Raw genomic sequence first — 18,222 nt, forward strand, 5'->3', positions numbered from 1 at the left:
TACCTGATCCGAGGCCGAGATGCAGAGAGGGCTCCCCTTGCGGCTGAGTGCGGCACACCCCTGGGGTTGAGACAGAGGGTGTAGCGCCCACAGAAGCACTGGTTGCCGGCAGGGTCCTGTTGGTAGACAGGCGGTCTCTAGCAGAGTGCTGGGCAGGAATACACTGGACAGTCCAAGGAGGGACCAGGAACAACCAAGCAGTAGGTGTAAGACCGACCGGGGGTCAAACACACGGCTCGGCAGGAAGCTGCAACAGGTGCAAGCCAAAGGTATAGCAGGAAGGCCAGAAGCAGACCAGTCCGTGGAAAAGCCAAGATCAGGTACTGGAGGGCAGGTAGACAGGAAGCAAGTCCGTAAGCCAAGCCGAGATCAGAAAACGGGAGAGCCAAACTGGAGCAGGGATGGTCAGACGAAGCCGAGGGTCAAAGCCAGGAGAGAGAGCAGACAGATCAGGAACAAGCCGGGTCAAACTGGAATCCAGGAAGTAGCAGTGCTCAGGAAACAGGAAGAGCTGAAGACAATCCAGCAATCTGATGGGCTGAGCAGAGTCCTTTTATAGGCCAGTGCATTAGTCTATGGCCTGAGTCCATTGTGGCCATGGGAAGTACTGGCAAAGTTGCCAGTTGCAGCACAGCCATTTCACTGACAATAAGTCTATGGCCTGAGTCCATTGTGGCCATTGGAAGTACTGGTGGAGTTGCCAGTTGCAGCATGGCCGTTTCTCTGACATGTGCCTTTGTTGGGGCACTCTAGACGTGGATCTGTTGGCGTCGCATCTACAGGCTAGTGCAGAGGTTTGTGGCCCGCTCCCAGGACCCTCTGGCAGATGCACTGGTAGCACCATGGGTTCTGTCGTAGGCAAGAACATATACTAAGTTCAACATGAACGACACTGAGAAGTTTCGTGTGGTCACCTGCGCAAGGGTGACGCATGCATAATCATGTAAGAGCGATCACGGATGGCCCAAGGTCAGTATCGGCTGCTGTCTGCCTTTCCTCCTCTGAAGTTGCTGCCAAGACTTCTTCACAGGTTTGAGGCGGAAGGGATTCCAGTCATTCTTGTGGCTCCGAACACGCCTCGCCGATCTTAGTACGCCAACCTGGTCAGGCTAATCGCAGACTTCCTCCTAAGTGAGGATCTATTGTCTCCAGGGCCAATCTTCCATCCTGCTTTATGGTCACTGGCTTTGTTGGCTTTGTTGGCTTGGCTGTTGAAAGCCAGGTGCTGAAGGACAGGGGATTGTCTGCTTCAGTGATTCCCACTCTGCTTAGAGCGAGGAAGGCGACTTCTAGGAAGATTTATCATCGTACGTAGAAGTCGTACATTGCGTGGTGTGAGTCTCTTGGTGCTCCCCCTCGATTTTACTCGGTGGCTCGGATCTTGGCTTCAACGAGGTGTTGATCAAAAGTTGGCCTTAAGTACTATCAAGGGTCATGTCTCGGCCTTGGCAATCTTCTTCCAAAGACCATTGGCCACCCATTCCCTGGTGCGTAACTTCATCCAGGGGGTGCAACACTAGGTTTCTCTTACGTCCTCCGACAGTCGCCGCCCCTTCATATTCGTCACAATAGGGTTATTGACCATTGCTCCGTAGGAGTGGCTAGACAACAGAATATGTTAATATCAAAGCTTTTAGCATACCCCACCCCCAGGGGGTGGTCCCCTCAGTCAATACCCTCCTGCTTCCTGCATTCCTACCTCAGTTTCAATTGTCTAGCTCAGGAGTAGGTTAGACGTTTCCTGTGCTGGGGCTTTTCAGTCTCAGCTTCTTTTCTCTTTTTGATTTTCTTTGGAGTTTTTTTCTCTTTCTTTACTTAGCTGTTTATTTTCAGCACTAGTTAGGTCTTCTGATGAAGATGATCGTGCGGTGCTGGGTCTCGGGCTGGCCTCCCTGGTTACCCGGGGTTCAGGGCCAGTGGCTTCCCAGCCTGCCATCGAGCGTTCAGCTAGGTTTACCTGGCAAATATGAACGACCCTTCCCTGTCCGCTGCGGGGATGCTGCGGTGAGGTGGCTACCTCACTGGACGCCATGCGGTTTCGCTCCGCAATTCCACTGCGTCCTGGCTGCGACTCTCCCTGTCCTTAGTACAGCGGTTTGATCGCTTGTACAGGCTCCCCACGCCATCCGCATGGTAAGTGTATTTCTGTGTGGGGACCTGTCTGTCTTGGGTGTCAGTCTGGGACTGTGGGACCGTGGGACCCTGCATGTCTGTGCTTAATGTTGAGCTCCCTGCAGTATAGCTGCTCTCTGTGGGCTGCAAGGGGGGGGGGCTCTCCTGCTCTGCTCTGTGTAACAGGCTGTGTGACATGCTGTGTGCTGTGAAGGACATGATTGTGAGACATGTTGTGGGCACACTGTGCGGCGACCGCTGCTGCGGTCCGCCATTTTTTTGTGACAGTTTTGTGCTGGCCGATCCTGTGTGGTGAAAGCGCAGTTGTGGCGCCAAACGCCGCCATTTTGGCGGCGATCGCGCGGGCCACATGTCGGTGTTTTCTGCCTCTACAGCCTCGGCCGGCGGCCATGTTTGTGTAGCCTTACATAGGCTTTATGAGGGCGGTCAGTCTCGCATCACTTCCTTTTGCTCTGAGGACAGCGATCGATGAAGCAGCAGCCTGTGTGACCTCTCCAGGTTTTACCTTCCATTCCTGTATTCCTTGCCTTTGTATTCCTAGCCCGGTGGGTCAGTGTGTTGTGAGTGCGGTGGGCTGCGATCGCCGCGACCTTAAAGGGGCAGTACTCCTTTTTTTCCTTAGTTACTGGGGCATGGATTCTCAGGAAAGCAAGTTTCCTCCCTCCTTGGTAGGGGGCCAGGGGGCTGCTGCTGCTTCCCCCGAGGGGGCTGATCTGGCTACTGTTGTGGCTAACCTTGCTGCTCAGGTGCAGATGCTGGTGGCTGATCGATCCACAAAAAGGCCCAGAGTGTCAATTTCCTCTGATTCAGAGGGCGATGGGGATGCTATGGCTGGAGTGCCCTTCTCAGGGTCTCGTTCTTCTCTAGACCTTGCGGGGTCTGAAGGGGAGGCTGAGGTGGAAGGGGTTGATAATTCTCCCCCTGGCTCGTCTGAAGAGCTTGCACTCATGGATGAGTTGGTTGCTTCTATCAAACAAACGCTGCATTTGCAGGATGAACCATGTCCTCCTGCTTTGATGTCCTCTTATGGAAAGCAGAGAAAACGCAAAACGTCGCAGGTTTTTCCTTGCTCTACGGAATTTCAGCGCGCTGTTGAGGAGCAATGGCGCAACATAAAGAAGCCTTTTGCTGTGCCGAGTAGGTTCAAGCTGCGTTATCCTTTTACACCAGCTACTGATGAGCGTTGGTGTGTGCCGCCTCAGGTGGATCACGCGGTGGCGATTTTGAATAAATCCACTGCGATTCCTGCTGAGGATACCCCGGTGTTCCGGGACCCTACGGACAGGAGATTGGAGTCTCTGGCCCGTCACTCTTATACGGTTGCGGGCTCTATGCTGAAGCCTATTTTTGCTTCCATTATGGCAGCCCAGGCTATTGCCGATTGGACGCAGGTGCTCAGGCGCGCTCTGGTGGCTGACTCTGCTTCGTCGTCGACATTGGCTATGGTGGATCAGATTCATCAGGGTGTCATGTATTTGTGTGATGCGGACCTAGATATGGTCCCTTTGGCTGCGCGTCTGCAGAGTGTGGCGGTGTTGAACCGTCGCCTGATCTGGCTGAAATGTTGGTCTGTTGACCAATCTTCTCGCAAGACTTTGGCTAATTTGCCTTACGCGGGTTCTCGCCTTTTTGGCGAATCCTTGGATACTCTGATCAAGGGTGTTTCTGGGGGTAAGAGTACTCTTTTGCCCCAGACTCACAAGTCTAGGTTTGTTCGCGGTAAGAAGAATGCTTCGTTTAGACCTTCTCAGGGGTCCTTTCGTGCCTTTCGGTCGCACTATAAGGGTAAGCCCTTCAAGGGACAAGGCTCCCAGAAAAAGCCGTGGGCAGGTAAGCAGAAGTCTGGCCAGTCCGGGTCCGCTGCCCATAACAATGCGGCCTGAAGGGACGCCCTCACCCAGTTCTGGGGTGGGGGGACGTTTGCTCGGTTTTCTTCAACCCTGGCTGGCCCGCGTTCGGGACAGGTGGGTTCAGGAAATCGTTCGATCTGGATACAAGATCGAGTTTCTCTCTCGGCCGGCGGGCAGGTTTTTTCCCTCAAACCTTCAGCTGTCTCCGGAGCGCTTGCGGGATCTGCACCTGGCGGTGCGGGACCTGCGGGCTCAGGGAGTGGTGATTCCGGTGCCTCATCGGGACAGATTTCGGGGATTCTATTCAAATCTGTTCACTGTGCCAAGAAAGGAGGGCAAGGTACGTCCGATTCTGAACTTGAAAGCTCTGAACCGCTTTGTGCGGGTTCGCAAGTTCCGCATGGAATCCCTGCGCTCGGTGGTGGCTGCCCTGTTCCCGGGGGAATTCATGGCCTCCATCTACTTGAAGGATGCGTACCTTCACATCCCTATTTTCGAGGGTCACCAGCAGTACCTTCGATTCGCCATTGCGGAGGATCACTACCAATTCGTGGCGTTGCCCTTTGGTCTCGCCTCCGCTCCGCGGGTTTTCACCAAGGTGCTTGCGCCGGTTCTGGCTTTGTTGAGAGCCCAGGGCATCTCGATCCTGGGGTATCTGGACGACATTCTGGTTCGGTCTGCGACCAGTCAGGGCCTGGTGAACGACCTGTCCATTACGATGCAGACTCTGCAAGAGTTTGGTTGGACGATAAATTTTCCAAAGTCGACGCTGTGTCCGTCGGTTCGTCTTCCTTACCTGGGAATGATCCTGGACTCTGTTCAGGCGAAGGTCTTCCTGCCGGAAGACAAGCTCCGGAAGCTTCAAGAAGCAGTCGGGTCCCTCAGGGACGTTCAGTGCTCGTCCCTCCGGACGTGCATGAGGTGTCTGGGACTGATGGTCTCGGCTTTCGAGGCGATACCCTTTGCCCAGTTTCACACGCGGGGTCTCCAAAGGGAGATTTTGGCCAGGTGGGACGGACAACCGCAATCTCTGGATCTCCAGATTTAGTTGAGTCATCGCACCAGAAGGGACCTGCTGTGGTGGCTCCAGTCCCCGGCGGTGTCGGGGAGCAAGTCCTTCCGTCCTTTGTCGTGGACGGTGATCACCACGGATGCCAGCCTGTCGGGCTGGGGTGGTGTTCTGGGCGTTCTGTCTGCCCAGGGAACTTGGTCGGAGGAGGAATCCTCCCTTCCGATCAACATTCGAGCAATAAATCTCTGCCTTCGGCGTTGGTCGGACAGGCTGCAGGGCCGTCCGGTTCGGGTGCAGACGGACAATGCCACAGCGGTGGCCTACATCAACCACCAAGGGGGCACCAGGAGTGCCCGAGCGGCTCGGGAAGTGGCCGACATTCTGTCTTGGGCCGAGACGCACGTCCCGGCGATATCTGCTGTTCACATTCCGGGGGTGGAAAACTGGCAGGCGGATTATCTGAGCCGCCAGACCCTGGACCAGGGAGAATGGTCCCTTCACCCGGATTTCTTTCTGATGTTGTGCGAGAAGTGGGGGTCCCCAGATGTGGACCTGTTCGCGTCTCATCTGAACAACAAGGTGGAAAGGTTCGTGGCAAGGACGCGCGATCCGCGGGCAGACGCCTCAGATGCGTTGGTGGCGCCCTGGCATCAGTATCGTCTGATGTATGCCTTTCCACCGATTCAGCTGCTGTCCAGGTTCCTTCGGAGGTTGGCCTCGGAACCGAACAGGGTGATTCTGGTGGCACCAGATTGGCCTCACCGGTCTTGGTACGCAGACCTCGTGAATCTGGCGGTCGACGCTCCATGGCGTCTGCCTCTTCGAGACGATCTCCTGTCTCAAGGGCCGATATTCCATCCTGCTTTACAGTCGCTGGCTTTGACGGCCTGGCTGTTGAAACCCAGATCCTGAAGGATAGGGGTCTCTCCCCTGAGGTCATTCACACCTTGATTAAGGCTAGAAAGTCCTCTTCGGGGAAGGTTTACTACCGTACTTGGAAGGCCTATTTTGCCTGGTGTGAGTCCAGGGGGTATTCCCCTCGTTCATACTCGGTATCAAGGGTGTTGGTTTTTCTTCAAACGGACGTGGACCAGCGTTTGGCTTTGGCCACGATTAAGGGTCAGATTTCTGCTCTGGCCGTTCTCTTTCAGCGCCCTGTGGCGTCTAATTCTTTAGTTGGCACCTATGTTCAAGGGGTGCGGCATCTGGTCCCTCCTAGGAGGGAGCCTTTGCCTCCATGGGACTTGAATCTTGTTCTGTCCGTGTTACAACGGGCTCCCTTTGAAAAAATCAGGGAGATCTCGTTGTCTATGTTGTCCAAGAAGGTCGCCTTTTTGGTGGCAAACTGCCTTGTCCTGCAGATCTCCGTATTTAGTGGTTCACTTGGATAAGGTGGTCTTGCGTCCTAACCCGTCTTTCCTTCCGAAAAGGATTTCGGAATTTCACCTCAATGAGGACATTGTCTTGCCTTCGCTTTGCGCAAAGCCTAAACATCCAAAGGAAGTGGCTTTGCATTCCTTGGATGTTGTTCGGGCGATCAGGGTTTACCTGTCGTCGACTGAATCCTTTCGCAAGACGGATACTCTCTTTGTCCTTCCAGAGGGGCCTCGGAAGGGCATGGCGGCGTCGGCCTCTACCATCGCCAAATGGATCAGGCAGGTCATTGAACAGGCCTATGCTTTGAGGGGGAAAGTTCCTCCCATACCTGTGAAGGCGCACTCTACAAGATCTCTGAGTACGTCTTGGGCCTGTCCTCATCGGGCTTCTGTCGCCCAGGTGTGTAAGGCGGCGACTTGGTCGTCCGTTCACACCTTCTCAAAATTCTACAAGGTGGATGTTCAGGCATCGGCAGATGCTTCCTTTGGCCATAAAGTTCTTAGTGCGGCAGTGACTTAGGGTCCTTTGTTTGGGTCCTTGGCTGTTGGGGTATTTTTACCCCTAGGTTACTTGTTCTTTCCTGGGTTTTTGCTCCTGTTGAGCAAGGTTTTTTCATGTTGCCCAGTTGGTTTCCTTCCTTTGGTAAGGTTCTTTTCTCTGATGTGGGTATTGCGTTGCCTTAGGCTCGGCTGTTTTTTTTTTTTCCCACCCCTCATGTCTACACTGCTTTGGGACGTCCCTATTGTGACGAATATGAAGGGGCGGCGACTGTCAGAGGACGTAAGAGAAAACGGAATTTTTGTAAAATCTTACCTGTAAAATTCCTTTCTCTGAGTCCTCCGACAGTCGCCGCCCCCGCCCCTCTTTTGGGGTTTTGTTTATGTACTCTACTGCTATGCTACTGAAACTGAGGTAGGAATGCAGGAAGCAGGAGGGTATTGACTGAGGGGACCACCCCCTGGGGGTGGGGTATGCTAAAAGCTTTGATATTAACATATTCTGTTGTCTAGCCACTCCTACGGAGCAAAGGTCAATAACCCTATTGTGACGAATATGAAGGGGCGGTGACTGTCGGAGGACTCAGAGAAAGGAATTTTACAGGTAAGATTTTACAAAAATTCCGTTATTTCCATATGGATCAGACAGACAGTGTTGCAGGCGTATTCTATTAAGGGTCAGGTTCCTCCTTTCCCTGTTAAGGCGCATTCTACTCGGGCGCTTAGTGCTTCCTGGGCTTTTTGCCTTCAAGCATCTGTGCTTCAGGTTTGCAAGGTTTATACCTTCACAAAATTTTATAAGGTAGATGTGCTAGGAGGCTTTTTAGCCTTCCTTGAGGGTGTTTAATGTTTTTTTTTTCTGGTGGGCCTCATCTTGTTGTTCTGATGAGTCCTATGTTGCCTGTTTGGCTATGTTTGGCCTTGGGGACTTATTTTTCTGCTTTTCCCACCCCTCATTTTATGGCACTGTTTTGGGACTTCCCTACTGATATGGATCAGAGACTGCATCCATTAATGAACGATAGAGAAAATTGGATTTTTGTCTTATCATAAAATCCTTTTGTTTGAAGTTCATTGACGGACGCAGTACCCGTCTCTCTTTTTTTGAGTTGGGTTGGTATTATTTTTCTCTTACACTGCTTTGATACAAAACTGACATCCTTTAGCAGGAAGAGAGAGGGTATACCCCCTGGGACTGCCCATAGGCGTAGCCAGAACTTTTTTCTGCCTAGTGTCCTACTCCTGTATGGGGCAGCATAACCCTACTGATATGGATCAGAGACTGCGTCCGTCAATGAACTTCAGCGAAAAGGATTTTAGGGTAAGACAAAAATCCAATTTTTTGGTTGCCATAACCTCGGCCAGAAGGGTGTCAGAATTGGCAGCCCTTTCCTGCAAAGAGCCATTTTTGATCCTTCATCAGGACAGGGTGGTCTTATGCCCTCATCTGGGATTTTTGCCTAAGGTAGTTTCCGGTTTTCATGGAAACAAAGATATTGTTCTACCTTCCTTTTTTCGAGTCCTCAGACTATGGAGGAGAAATTGTTGTATTCTCTTGATGTAGTACAAGCAGTCAAAGTCTATTTAAAAATGTCAGCACTAATTCTTAGTACTGATGCTTTCATTATCCTGCCAGAAGGGCCTAATAAAGGCCAAGTGGCATCTAGTTCCACTATTTCCAAATATATTTGTCAAGTTATTGCTCAGGCATATGGCTTAAAGGGTAAAGTTTTACCCTTTAGGTTAAAAGCTCACTCTACCAGGAGGGTAAGTGCTTCACGGCCAGTGTATCATCAGGTGTCTATGGGTCAGATTTCCAAAGCCGCTACCTGGTCTTCAGTTTATACATTCACAAAGTTTTACCAAGTGGATGTAGGAGCCCGAGAAGGGGCTCAATTTAGAAGTAGCATACTTCAGGCAACAGTATACGCTCTTTCTTTGCCCAGGGGCAATTGTGGGGTTACTGTGTCCCCTCCCCTCATGGGCACTGCTTTAGGAAATCCCAGATAGGCATTACCAGCTCTGTGTCCCGTGATGTACAATAAAGAAAATAGGATTTTTCCTTAAACTTACCTGTAAAATCCTTTTCTTGGAGTACATCACGGGACACAGAGGTCCCTCCCCTCTTTTCTGGGATCTTTATTGCTTGCTTCAAAAACTGAGGTTCTTCCTGTATGGGAGGGGTTATATGGGAGCAACTTCCTGTCTATGGGTTGCCAGTGTCCAATCATCTAAAGGTAGAGTATATCCCTGATAGTCATTATTACCGGCTCTGTGTCACGTGATGTACTCCAAGAAAAGGATTTTACAGGTAAGTTGAAGGAAAAATCCTATTTCTGTCACTGCACCCTGGTTGAAAATGCTTGGGGGAGGCCTAAAGCTGTCCAAAGATGGATCAAAATTCAACCAGTTTACCCAGGGAAAAAAAAAAAAAAAATTCCACACAGTAGCTGGAAAACAGCATTGTAAGAGTTTTTTTTTTTTCAAGAAAAAACAGTAAGGTTATAGTTTTACATACAAGCCAGCCCTAAATATTGTAGAACATTGTTGCCTATTAAGCAAGCTTGTTTACTTGGCCAATGGCCACTATGTCAGACAAAGAGATGAGGCATATTTTATTAAGATTTAAAAAAATGCAGGTTTTATTAGGTCAGTCAAGAGCCAGAAATATTGTACAGACATGCAACACACAATGTAAGTGAACAATGAAAATGGAGAGACTAGGCAGGTTTGATCCTCCTAAAATATATAAATTAGAGTGTGTATTTCAGAGCAACAAGTCTGAAAAACTGAACTGTGTGTACTCTTTATTTGTCAAGACTCTGTCAGGCGAATATGATAGGAATAAACAAATCACAATGTCTTTTTTTTTTCTCAAACTGTATATTCAAACAATTGTACAGATGCAGACTTTTTGAAGTCTTTTGCTGTTCCACTATTCCAGAGGCGTACATGTTATAAAAATGAAAATTTCAAGCTGAAGACTGCAAAATGGAACAGACTTTAAGTAGCTGAGGGGAGGGGGATGCCTTGTCCTACATCAATGCTACTGTTTTAGGATACCTAGGAAGATGGGACAAATTACTACATGCACGTTTTCCCATTAGGAACTAAATAATGTAAAAAGGATAACAATAGTGGGAATCGGGTTCAGGAGGGCAGTATGTTCAATACAAAGCTAAGATCAAGAACACATGGATATGACCTCAAACTAGCAGGAGAAAACAAATCTTAGAAAGTATTATATTACTGAAAGAGAAGTTGATGCTAGGAACATACTTCTAGAAGTAGAGTTAGTCAGTAAGTGAATTTAAACATTTTTAGGACAAACCTAGCTAGATTATAGTTCTGTATTTAAAAGTTACACACAAAAGTTACACACAAACATAAAACTAAAAACACATGGATATAGTAAGACATTCGAGAAAAAAGAGAGAAAAAAACTCTTCTATATTTCTTTGATTGAGTCTCTGAATCAAACTATTTCCATATTGTCCATTAGTGATTGTATATAGGAAAAAAGTAATGCACTTTTAAGAAATTGGAAAGAGCCATAAAGTGCATATACTAAATTAAAAATTGTAGTTTTTATTTAGACAATCATAAAATAGTACATACTCAAGCCCAATACAGCAAGACTCACAAATGGTAAAATTCTACACCATCATGCTCATATTCCCAATGTTGCCTGTCTATGGTTTTGAATATTGTCTATTATTCTAATAATTATTTAGAATAGACAGGCAGACAGGCAGCATTGAGAATATAAGCATAGTGATGTACTGTAGTATTTTGGTAGTGAGTCTTGTTGCATTGGGCTTGAGTATGTACTACTTTTAAATTTGTCTAAATAGAAACTACTACTTTTTAATCCGTTAGGACTTCAGCGCATGTTTATATGCAGTGGTGGGATTCAGCCGGTTTGCACCGGTTCGTTGGAACCTGTTACAAACATTTCGCAAGTTCTCAGAACCGGTGCAAGCCAGAGATCGGGCTGCTCGGTTATTGCCACCCAGCCGGTAATTTACCGGCTCAGCCGGTATTTGGGGATCCTCAGCATTTGCCGGTATCTGTGCTCTACACTGGTTTCTAGGATGGCCAGCTGCCTGGCGTCTAGCAACCAGTGATGTGCTGAGGAGGAGAGGACCCAGCATGCAGAGCCAGACAAGGAATATCCTCCTCCGCCCCTATTATTGAATTTCTGGCTCCACCCACCTCCTCCCTGCATCATCACAGTGTGGCCACTGCAGAAGGGAAACTGCCTGAGAGAAGACCTCAGAGCAGACACAAACTGATGCTTTGGTGAGTCTCTCCCTTTCCCCATTCCTCTCCTCTCTCTCCTTCTCTCTCTCTCTCTCTCTCTCTCTCTCTCTCTCTCCCTTCATCCCTCTTTCTTTCCCCCTCTCTCTCTCTCCCTCTCTCTTTCCCCCTCTCTCTCTCCCTCCCTTTCATCCCTCTTTCTTTCTTTCCCTCTCTCTCCCTCTCTTCATCCCTCGTTCTTTCCCTCTCTCTCCCTCTCTTCATCCCTCTTTCTTTCCCTCTCTCTCTCTCCCTCCCTTCATCCCTCTTTCTTTCCCTCTCTCTCTCTCTCTCCCTCCCTTCATTCCTCTTTCTTTCCCTCTCTCTCTCTATCCCTCCCTTCATCCCTTTTTCTTTCCCTCTCTCTCTCCCTCCCTTCATCCCTCTCTCTATTCCTCCCTTCATCCATCTTTCTCCCCCCCCCCCTCTCTCTCCCTGCCTCCCTCTTTTTTTTTTCTTTCTCTCTCTCTCTCCATACAGGGGAAGGGGGAAGGTTGCTGTGTCCACCACCACTTACTGATGTACGAACTCCCTGCTTTTAATTTAACCAGTTATATACCAAAAGATTTCCCCCCTTCATGACCAGACCATTTTTTGCGATTCGGCACTGTTACTTTAACTGACAATTGCGCTGTTGTGCAACGCTGTACCCAAATAAAATTGGTGTCCATTTTTTCCCACAAATAGAACTTTCTTTTGGTGGTATTTGATCACCTGTGCGATTTATATTTTTTGCACTATAAACAAATAAAGCGACAAAAACAATCCCAATAAGCGTATTTTGATTGGTTTGCGCAAAAGTTATTGCGTCTAGAAACTAGGGAAAAGATTTATGTAATTTTTCTTTATTTATTTTTTTATAAATTATGGCAGTGATCTGCGATTTTTAGCGGGACTGCGACATTGCGGCAGACAGATCGGTCCCCTAACTGACAGATAAAACAAATTACACCATGCTTGAAAGTCAGAACTGGTTACTAAAACGTGAAAAGCAAAAAATATTGCGCTAACCATAAAAAAGCTGCTACACCAAACAACTGACAAGAAAATTGTGAATAGCAAAATGTGGAAAAAAGTGCAGCGCTAATAAATACTAGCAATATAAACGTGTATATATATAAACCAAGAAAGGTAAATACAAATAAATAGCAAAATGAATAAAAGTGAACATCAAATCAACAGTCCCATATGTGAAGTGAAAAAAACAGTCCACAACGGTGATAATTGAAGTGCTCACTGGATCCCAACACCAACAAGATATAGAGATATAATGTGCTCACCAGAACGATAGGACTCAAAATGCCATATAGCATATGAGTCAAATCAGCTTGTTGTACAATGGATGGATAATCCGAAAGGGATGACTGAGGTCACTGATGTTGAGGTGAAGAGGTAATAGCAGATATGAACCGTCACACCAGAGAGGCTCTCACTCCGTCAGATGGCCAGAAAGGAACCAAAAAACAAGGGAGCACAAAATAGTGTAACACTGCTAAAATTTTAATTAAATAAAAATACACCAAATTGCACTTACAAACATCTCGTGGTAAAGAGCGTATACAGATGCAAAGGTAGGCTGTCAGCAGCGTGGCCTTGACGCGTTTCAGCATAAATGCTTTTTTCAAAAGATAGTGCCAGCCAAACACCCACAAAAGCCACTTATTTATAATCTAAGTAGTAATAAGTCACCCAATGAGAAGATGCCTACTGTGCAGACACACCAAGCCCAAAATGGCGTCGGCTTGCACTCCAAGCCTCGTTTTCAATGTGGCTATGGATGCCTATTGTGCAGACAAACTGAGCCCAAAATGGAGTCGGCGTGTGTTCCAAGCCTCATTTTCAATGTGGCTATGGAGCACAACATCACTTCCGGGTAAACAGGAAGTGCATCATATGCGGAAGTAACCACATTCCAAGCCTCATGTTCAGATAAACCAGAGGCACAGCATCACTTCCGGGATAGACAGGAAGCAGCATCATATGAGGAAGTGCAGCCGTGCCATACAGAGCAAACAGGATGTGACAACGCAGAGAAAGCACCAATTCAATCAGGGGACAGAGCCAAAAATACTGTATAAAGCACAAATGCAATGCAAATATAAATTAAACCAATACTTAATAAAGGACAATTGCAATGCAAATATAAATTGAATATAACAACATTTGAATAGACAGAGATATACTAAATAAATAATATATCATGAATGAATTAAAACGGTATATATAAAAAAAGGATAAAATGCAATGGCAAGAATATATAAATGCCATAAAATATAAAAACAGTAAAAATATTTTAAAAGCAATATGAAAAATATAAAAATGCCAATTAATTATGAGAAAGAGGATAAAATATCTTGTAGAAAAATAGAAAAAAGGAGATGGTGTGTATAGAACGAGCAAATAGAGGGGACAGTAATAGAATCAATTTAAGATGTATTAATAAAAGCGTTAATGTCCCACTCTATATTAAGTCCGTGAGGATGGTAAGACCGTAATGTGTAGATCCAATAGGTCTCACGTTGTGAAACCCCACGGATCTTAGAGCCACCTCTCCAAGGAGCAGTAAAACGATCAATAACTTGAAAAAGTGTCCCTTTAGGGCTTTTTTGGTGATGTAATAAATAATGTTTATAGACATTATGTTTGTCCTTCCCTTTAATTATTTTAGTGATATGTTCGTTTAATCTAACGTAAAAGGGTCTAATGGTTCGGCCCACATATTGTTTATGGCAGGGGCAGGTCAGTAAGTAAACAACATGAGTGGTGGTGCATGTGGCAAAGAATTTAATTTCATATATGCAACTGGTCACTGTAGATTGAAAAGACAGGATTCTTTTGCTCTGATTGCAATCCACAAAATAGGCCTGAGTTGGTTTTGTGGATTCGTTATATAGACGACATCCTCCTCCTATGGCAGGGGGATTCTGTATCTTTAGACTCCTTTATGTCCCTTTTAAATACCAATGAAAGGGGCATTCATCTGTCTTATGAGTCTAGTAATAATACCATTCATTTTCTAGACCTAAACATTAGATTGGTTAATAACCAATTTGTCACGAGTACATTCTTCAAAGACACCGACCGTAATTCATACTTACCGGTAGATAGCTGCCACCATAGGGCTTGGCTGAATGGTGTACCCAAAAGCCAATTTATTAGGCTCAGGCGAAATTGTACTCGTGACGATGAATTCCTCCAACAGTCAGAGGTCCTTAAAGAGAGATTTCTGACCAAAGGTTATGAACAGGGCTCTTTAGAATCTACTATTAAAGAGGTATTACGAACAGACAGATCCCAATTATTGAATGGTTCCACTGCTAAAAAAGATGACCCAGGTTTTACAAAATGGTCCTTATTCACAGAATATTCCACCCAACATAAGGCCATTAAAAAGATTTTTCTAAAACACTGGGACATCCTTAAAAATGATCGGGTGTTGAATCCTGTACTTCCTGATAAGCCAGTTGTCACATTCAGAGGTGCCCCATCCTTTAGAAATAAGTTGGCCCCTAATGTGGTAGATGAACCAACAAGACCAAAGTTTTTTCTGGATCTTGTTGGTTACTACCCCTGTCGTAAATGCAGGGTGTGCATGTGTAATTGCAATCAGAGCAAAAGAATCCTGTCTTTTCAATCTACAGTGACCAGTTGCATATATGAAATTAAATTCTTTGCCACATGCACCACCACTCATGTTGTTTACTTACTGACCTGCCCCTGCCATAAACAATATGTGGGCCGAACCATTAGACCCTTTTACGTTAGATTAAACGAACATATCACTAAAATAATTAAAGGGAAGGACAAACATAATGTCTATAAACATTATTTATTACATCACCAAAAAAGCCCTAAAGGGACACTTTTTCAAGTTATTGATCGTTTTACTGCTCCTTGGAGAGGTGGCTCTAAGATCCGTGGGGTTTCACAACGTGAGACCTATTGGATCTACACATTACGGTCTTACCATCCTCACGGACTTAATATAGAGTGGGACATTAACGCTTTTATTAATACATCTTAAATTGATTCTATTACTGTCCCCTCTATTTGCTCGTTCTATACACACCATCTCCTTTTTTCTATTTTTCTACAAGATATTTTATCCTCTTTCTCATAATTAATTGGCATTTTTATATTTTTCATATTGCTTTTAAAATATTTTTACTGTTTTTATATTTTATGGCATTTATATATTCTTGCCATTGCATTTTATCCTTTTTTTATATATACCGTTTTAATTCATTCATGATATATTATTTATTTAGTATATCTCTGTCTATTCAAATGTTGTTATATTCAATTTATATTTGCATTGCAATTGTCCTTTATTAAGTATTGGTTTAATTTATATTTGCATTGCATTTGTGCTTTATACAGTATTTTTGGCTCTGTCCCCTGATTGAATTGGTGCTTTCTCTGCGTTGTCACATCCTGTTTGCTCTGTATGGCACGGCTGCACTTCCTCATATGATGCTGCTTCCTGTCTATCCCGGAAGTGATGCTGTGCCTCTGGTTTATCTGAACATGAGGCTTGGAATGTGGTTACTTCCGCATATGATGCACTTCCTGTTTACCCGGAAGTGATGTTGTGCTCCATAGCCACATTGAAAATGAGGCTTGGAACACACGCCGACTCCATTTTGGGCTCAGTTTGTCTGCACAATAGGCATCCATAGCCACATTGAAAACGAGGCTTGGAGTGCAAGCCGACGCCATTTTGGGCTTGGTGTGTCTGCACAGTAGGCATCTTCTCATTGGGTGACTTATTACTACTTAGATTATAAATAAGTGGCTTTTGTGGGTGTTTGGCTGGCACTATCTTTTGAAAAAAGCATTTATGCTGAAACGCGTCAAGGCCACGCTGCTGACAGCCTACCTTTGCATCTGTATACGCTCTTTACCACGAGATGTTTGTAAGTGCAATTTGGTGTATTTTTATTTAATTAAAATTTTAGCAGTGTTACACTATTTTGTGCTCCCTTGTTTTTTGGTTCCTTTCTGGCCATCTGACGGAGTGAGAGCCTCTCTGGTGTGACGGTTCATATCTGCTATTACCTCTTCACCTCAACATCAGTGACCTCAGTCATCCCTTTCGGATTATCCATCCATTGTACAACAAGCTGATTTGACTCATATGCTATATGGCATTTTGAGTCCTATCGTTCTGGTGAGCACATTATATCTCTATATCTTGTTGGTGTTGGGATCCAGTGAGCACTTCAATTATCACCGTTGTGGACTGTTTTTTTCACTTCACATATGGGACTGTTGATTTGATGTTCACTTTTATTCATTTTGCTATTTATTTGTATTTACCTTTCTTGGTTTATATATATACACGTTTATATTGCTAGTATTTATTAGCGCTGCACTTTTTTCCACATTTTGGTTACTAAAACGTTTGAATCCCACCACTGTTTATTTTTTATTTTTTCCAAAAATCTTTATTAATAATTGTGGACATAAAAGAGAGGGTACAACAGTTGACCATTTCGATCAACAATCTCGGTGATCCAATAGTAACTAATATAAGTGTTGAACATGAGATGTAACATTGTAACACTATAAAATATCAAAATTAGCAAATAGCTGGGATATAGTAGTAGGATCTAGTTCAGGAAAATGAGAACGTGCAGTAAAATTGTTTTCCTAGCAAAGTTGAGATATTCAGAATTTATACAATAACTTTATTAACAATGGTACATTGGTGTTGAGCGGATGTAATAGATCCCACCACTGTTTATATGCCCTAATGAAATCTAGGTTCCTAGGGCATACACTGTACCCGTAGTCCTCCTCCCCTGCCATTGCAGTTATAACTAGTGAGACAGGGCTGTCATGCTAACAGGGGAGTCTACCGCATTACCTTGGGAGCAGCTACAGCAGTTTCTATGCTGATGTCTGCGGACATTATTGATCCATGTACCATTAAAATGACACATTTTGCATATTTGTACAATTAGTCTGTTTTGTTTCTTTCTCATAGCTTACAAAGAATTGCATCTCTATCCAAAGCGGGCTGATAACTCTGAAATTGAAAAATTCATCAAAGTAAGGAAAATGCTTTGACAATGGTTTTGTGGGATTAGATATTTGCTACATTTAGTTGTACTTGGGGTAGAAATGTCATTCAGTGTAATAATATTTAAGTAAAATGTCACTTTAAATACTATTTTTAGTAATCCCTTGACTATAGTACACTTTGCAAAATAATTTTATTGTAAGCTTATAAATATTTGTGTACATCCTTCTACTTTGATCATAATCTTAATCTTGCTACTCTTGAAAAAAGAAAGAGGATAAGGGAAGATGAGGCACATGGTTAACTAAGCACACGGAAAGGCACCTTAGGCAGAAATTCTGTCTGTGGTTTGGGGTCTGGTTTGGGGTCTGCATTCAGGTTTGTGCAACCGCTCCTGCCCACATGTCAAACTTTGACAAGTGAATGTGTCTGTGCAGCTGCTGTGTGTACATCCACTTTATGGACTGCCTGCATGCAGCTCCAAGGTGGATGCACATGCATCTGCCAGCGGCTCTGCATGTTGGACTAATTGGCCAACTGAATGACCCCTTATTCAGTAAAACTAGCATTCCTAACTGAAAAGAGAGTTACTAAAAGTGTAATACATTTTCCTTGCATAATACTTTCCACTGCAGTCCCAAATCAGGTACAGTATCTCACGAAAGTGAGTACACCCCTCACATTTTTGTAAATATTTTATTATCTTTTCATGTGAAAACACTGAAGAAATGACACTTTGCTACAATATAAAGTAGTGAGTGTACAGTTTTCCAACATAACCCCGAACACACCTCCAATACGACTTCTGCCTTGCTAAAGAAGCTGAGGATAAAGGTGATGGACTGGCCAAGCATGTCTACAGACTTAAATCCCTATTGAGCATCTATGGGGCATCCACAAATGGAAGGAGGAGAACCGCAAGGTCTCTAACATCCACCAGCTCCATTATGTCGTCAAGGAGGAAGTGGAAGAGGACTCCAGAGGCAACCTGTAAAGCTCTGGTGAACTCCATGACCAAGGAGATTAAGG

General features: G+C 45.3%; 1 protein-coding gene across 1 annotated transcript in view; it reads left to right on the plus strand.

Annotated features, from left to right (window-relative positions):
* The window catches only part of PARP4 (poly(ADP-ribose) polymerase family member 4), a 351,198-nt gene that overhangs the window by 196,170 nt on the left and 136,806 nt on the right, over positions 1–18,222 (plus strand). The window contains exon 22 of the mRNA XM_082247633.1: positions 17,158–17,222. Within this exon, the coding sequence (XP_082103759.1) occupies positions 17,158–17,222 (65 nt within the window). The remainder of the gene's footprint in view (positions 1–17,157; positions 17,223–18,222) is intronic.

This window comes from Pelophylax lessonae (assembly GCF_965119305.1).
Source record: "Pelophylax lessonae genome assembly, chromosome: 2".
NCBI lineage: Eukaryota > Metazoa > Chordata > Amphibia > Anura > Ranidae > Pelophylax > Pelophylax lessonae.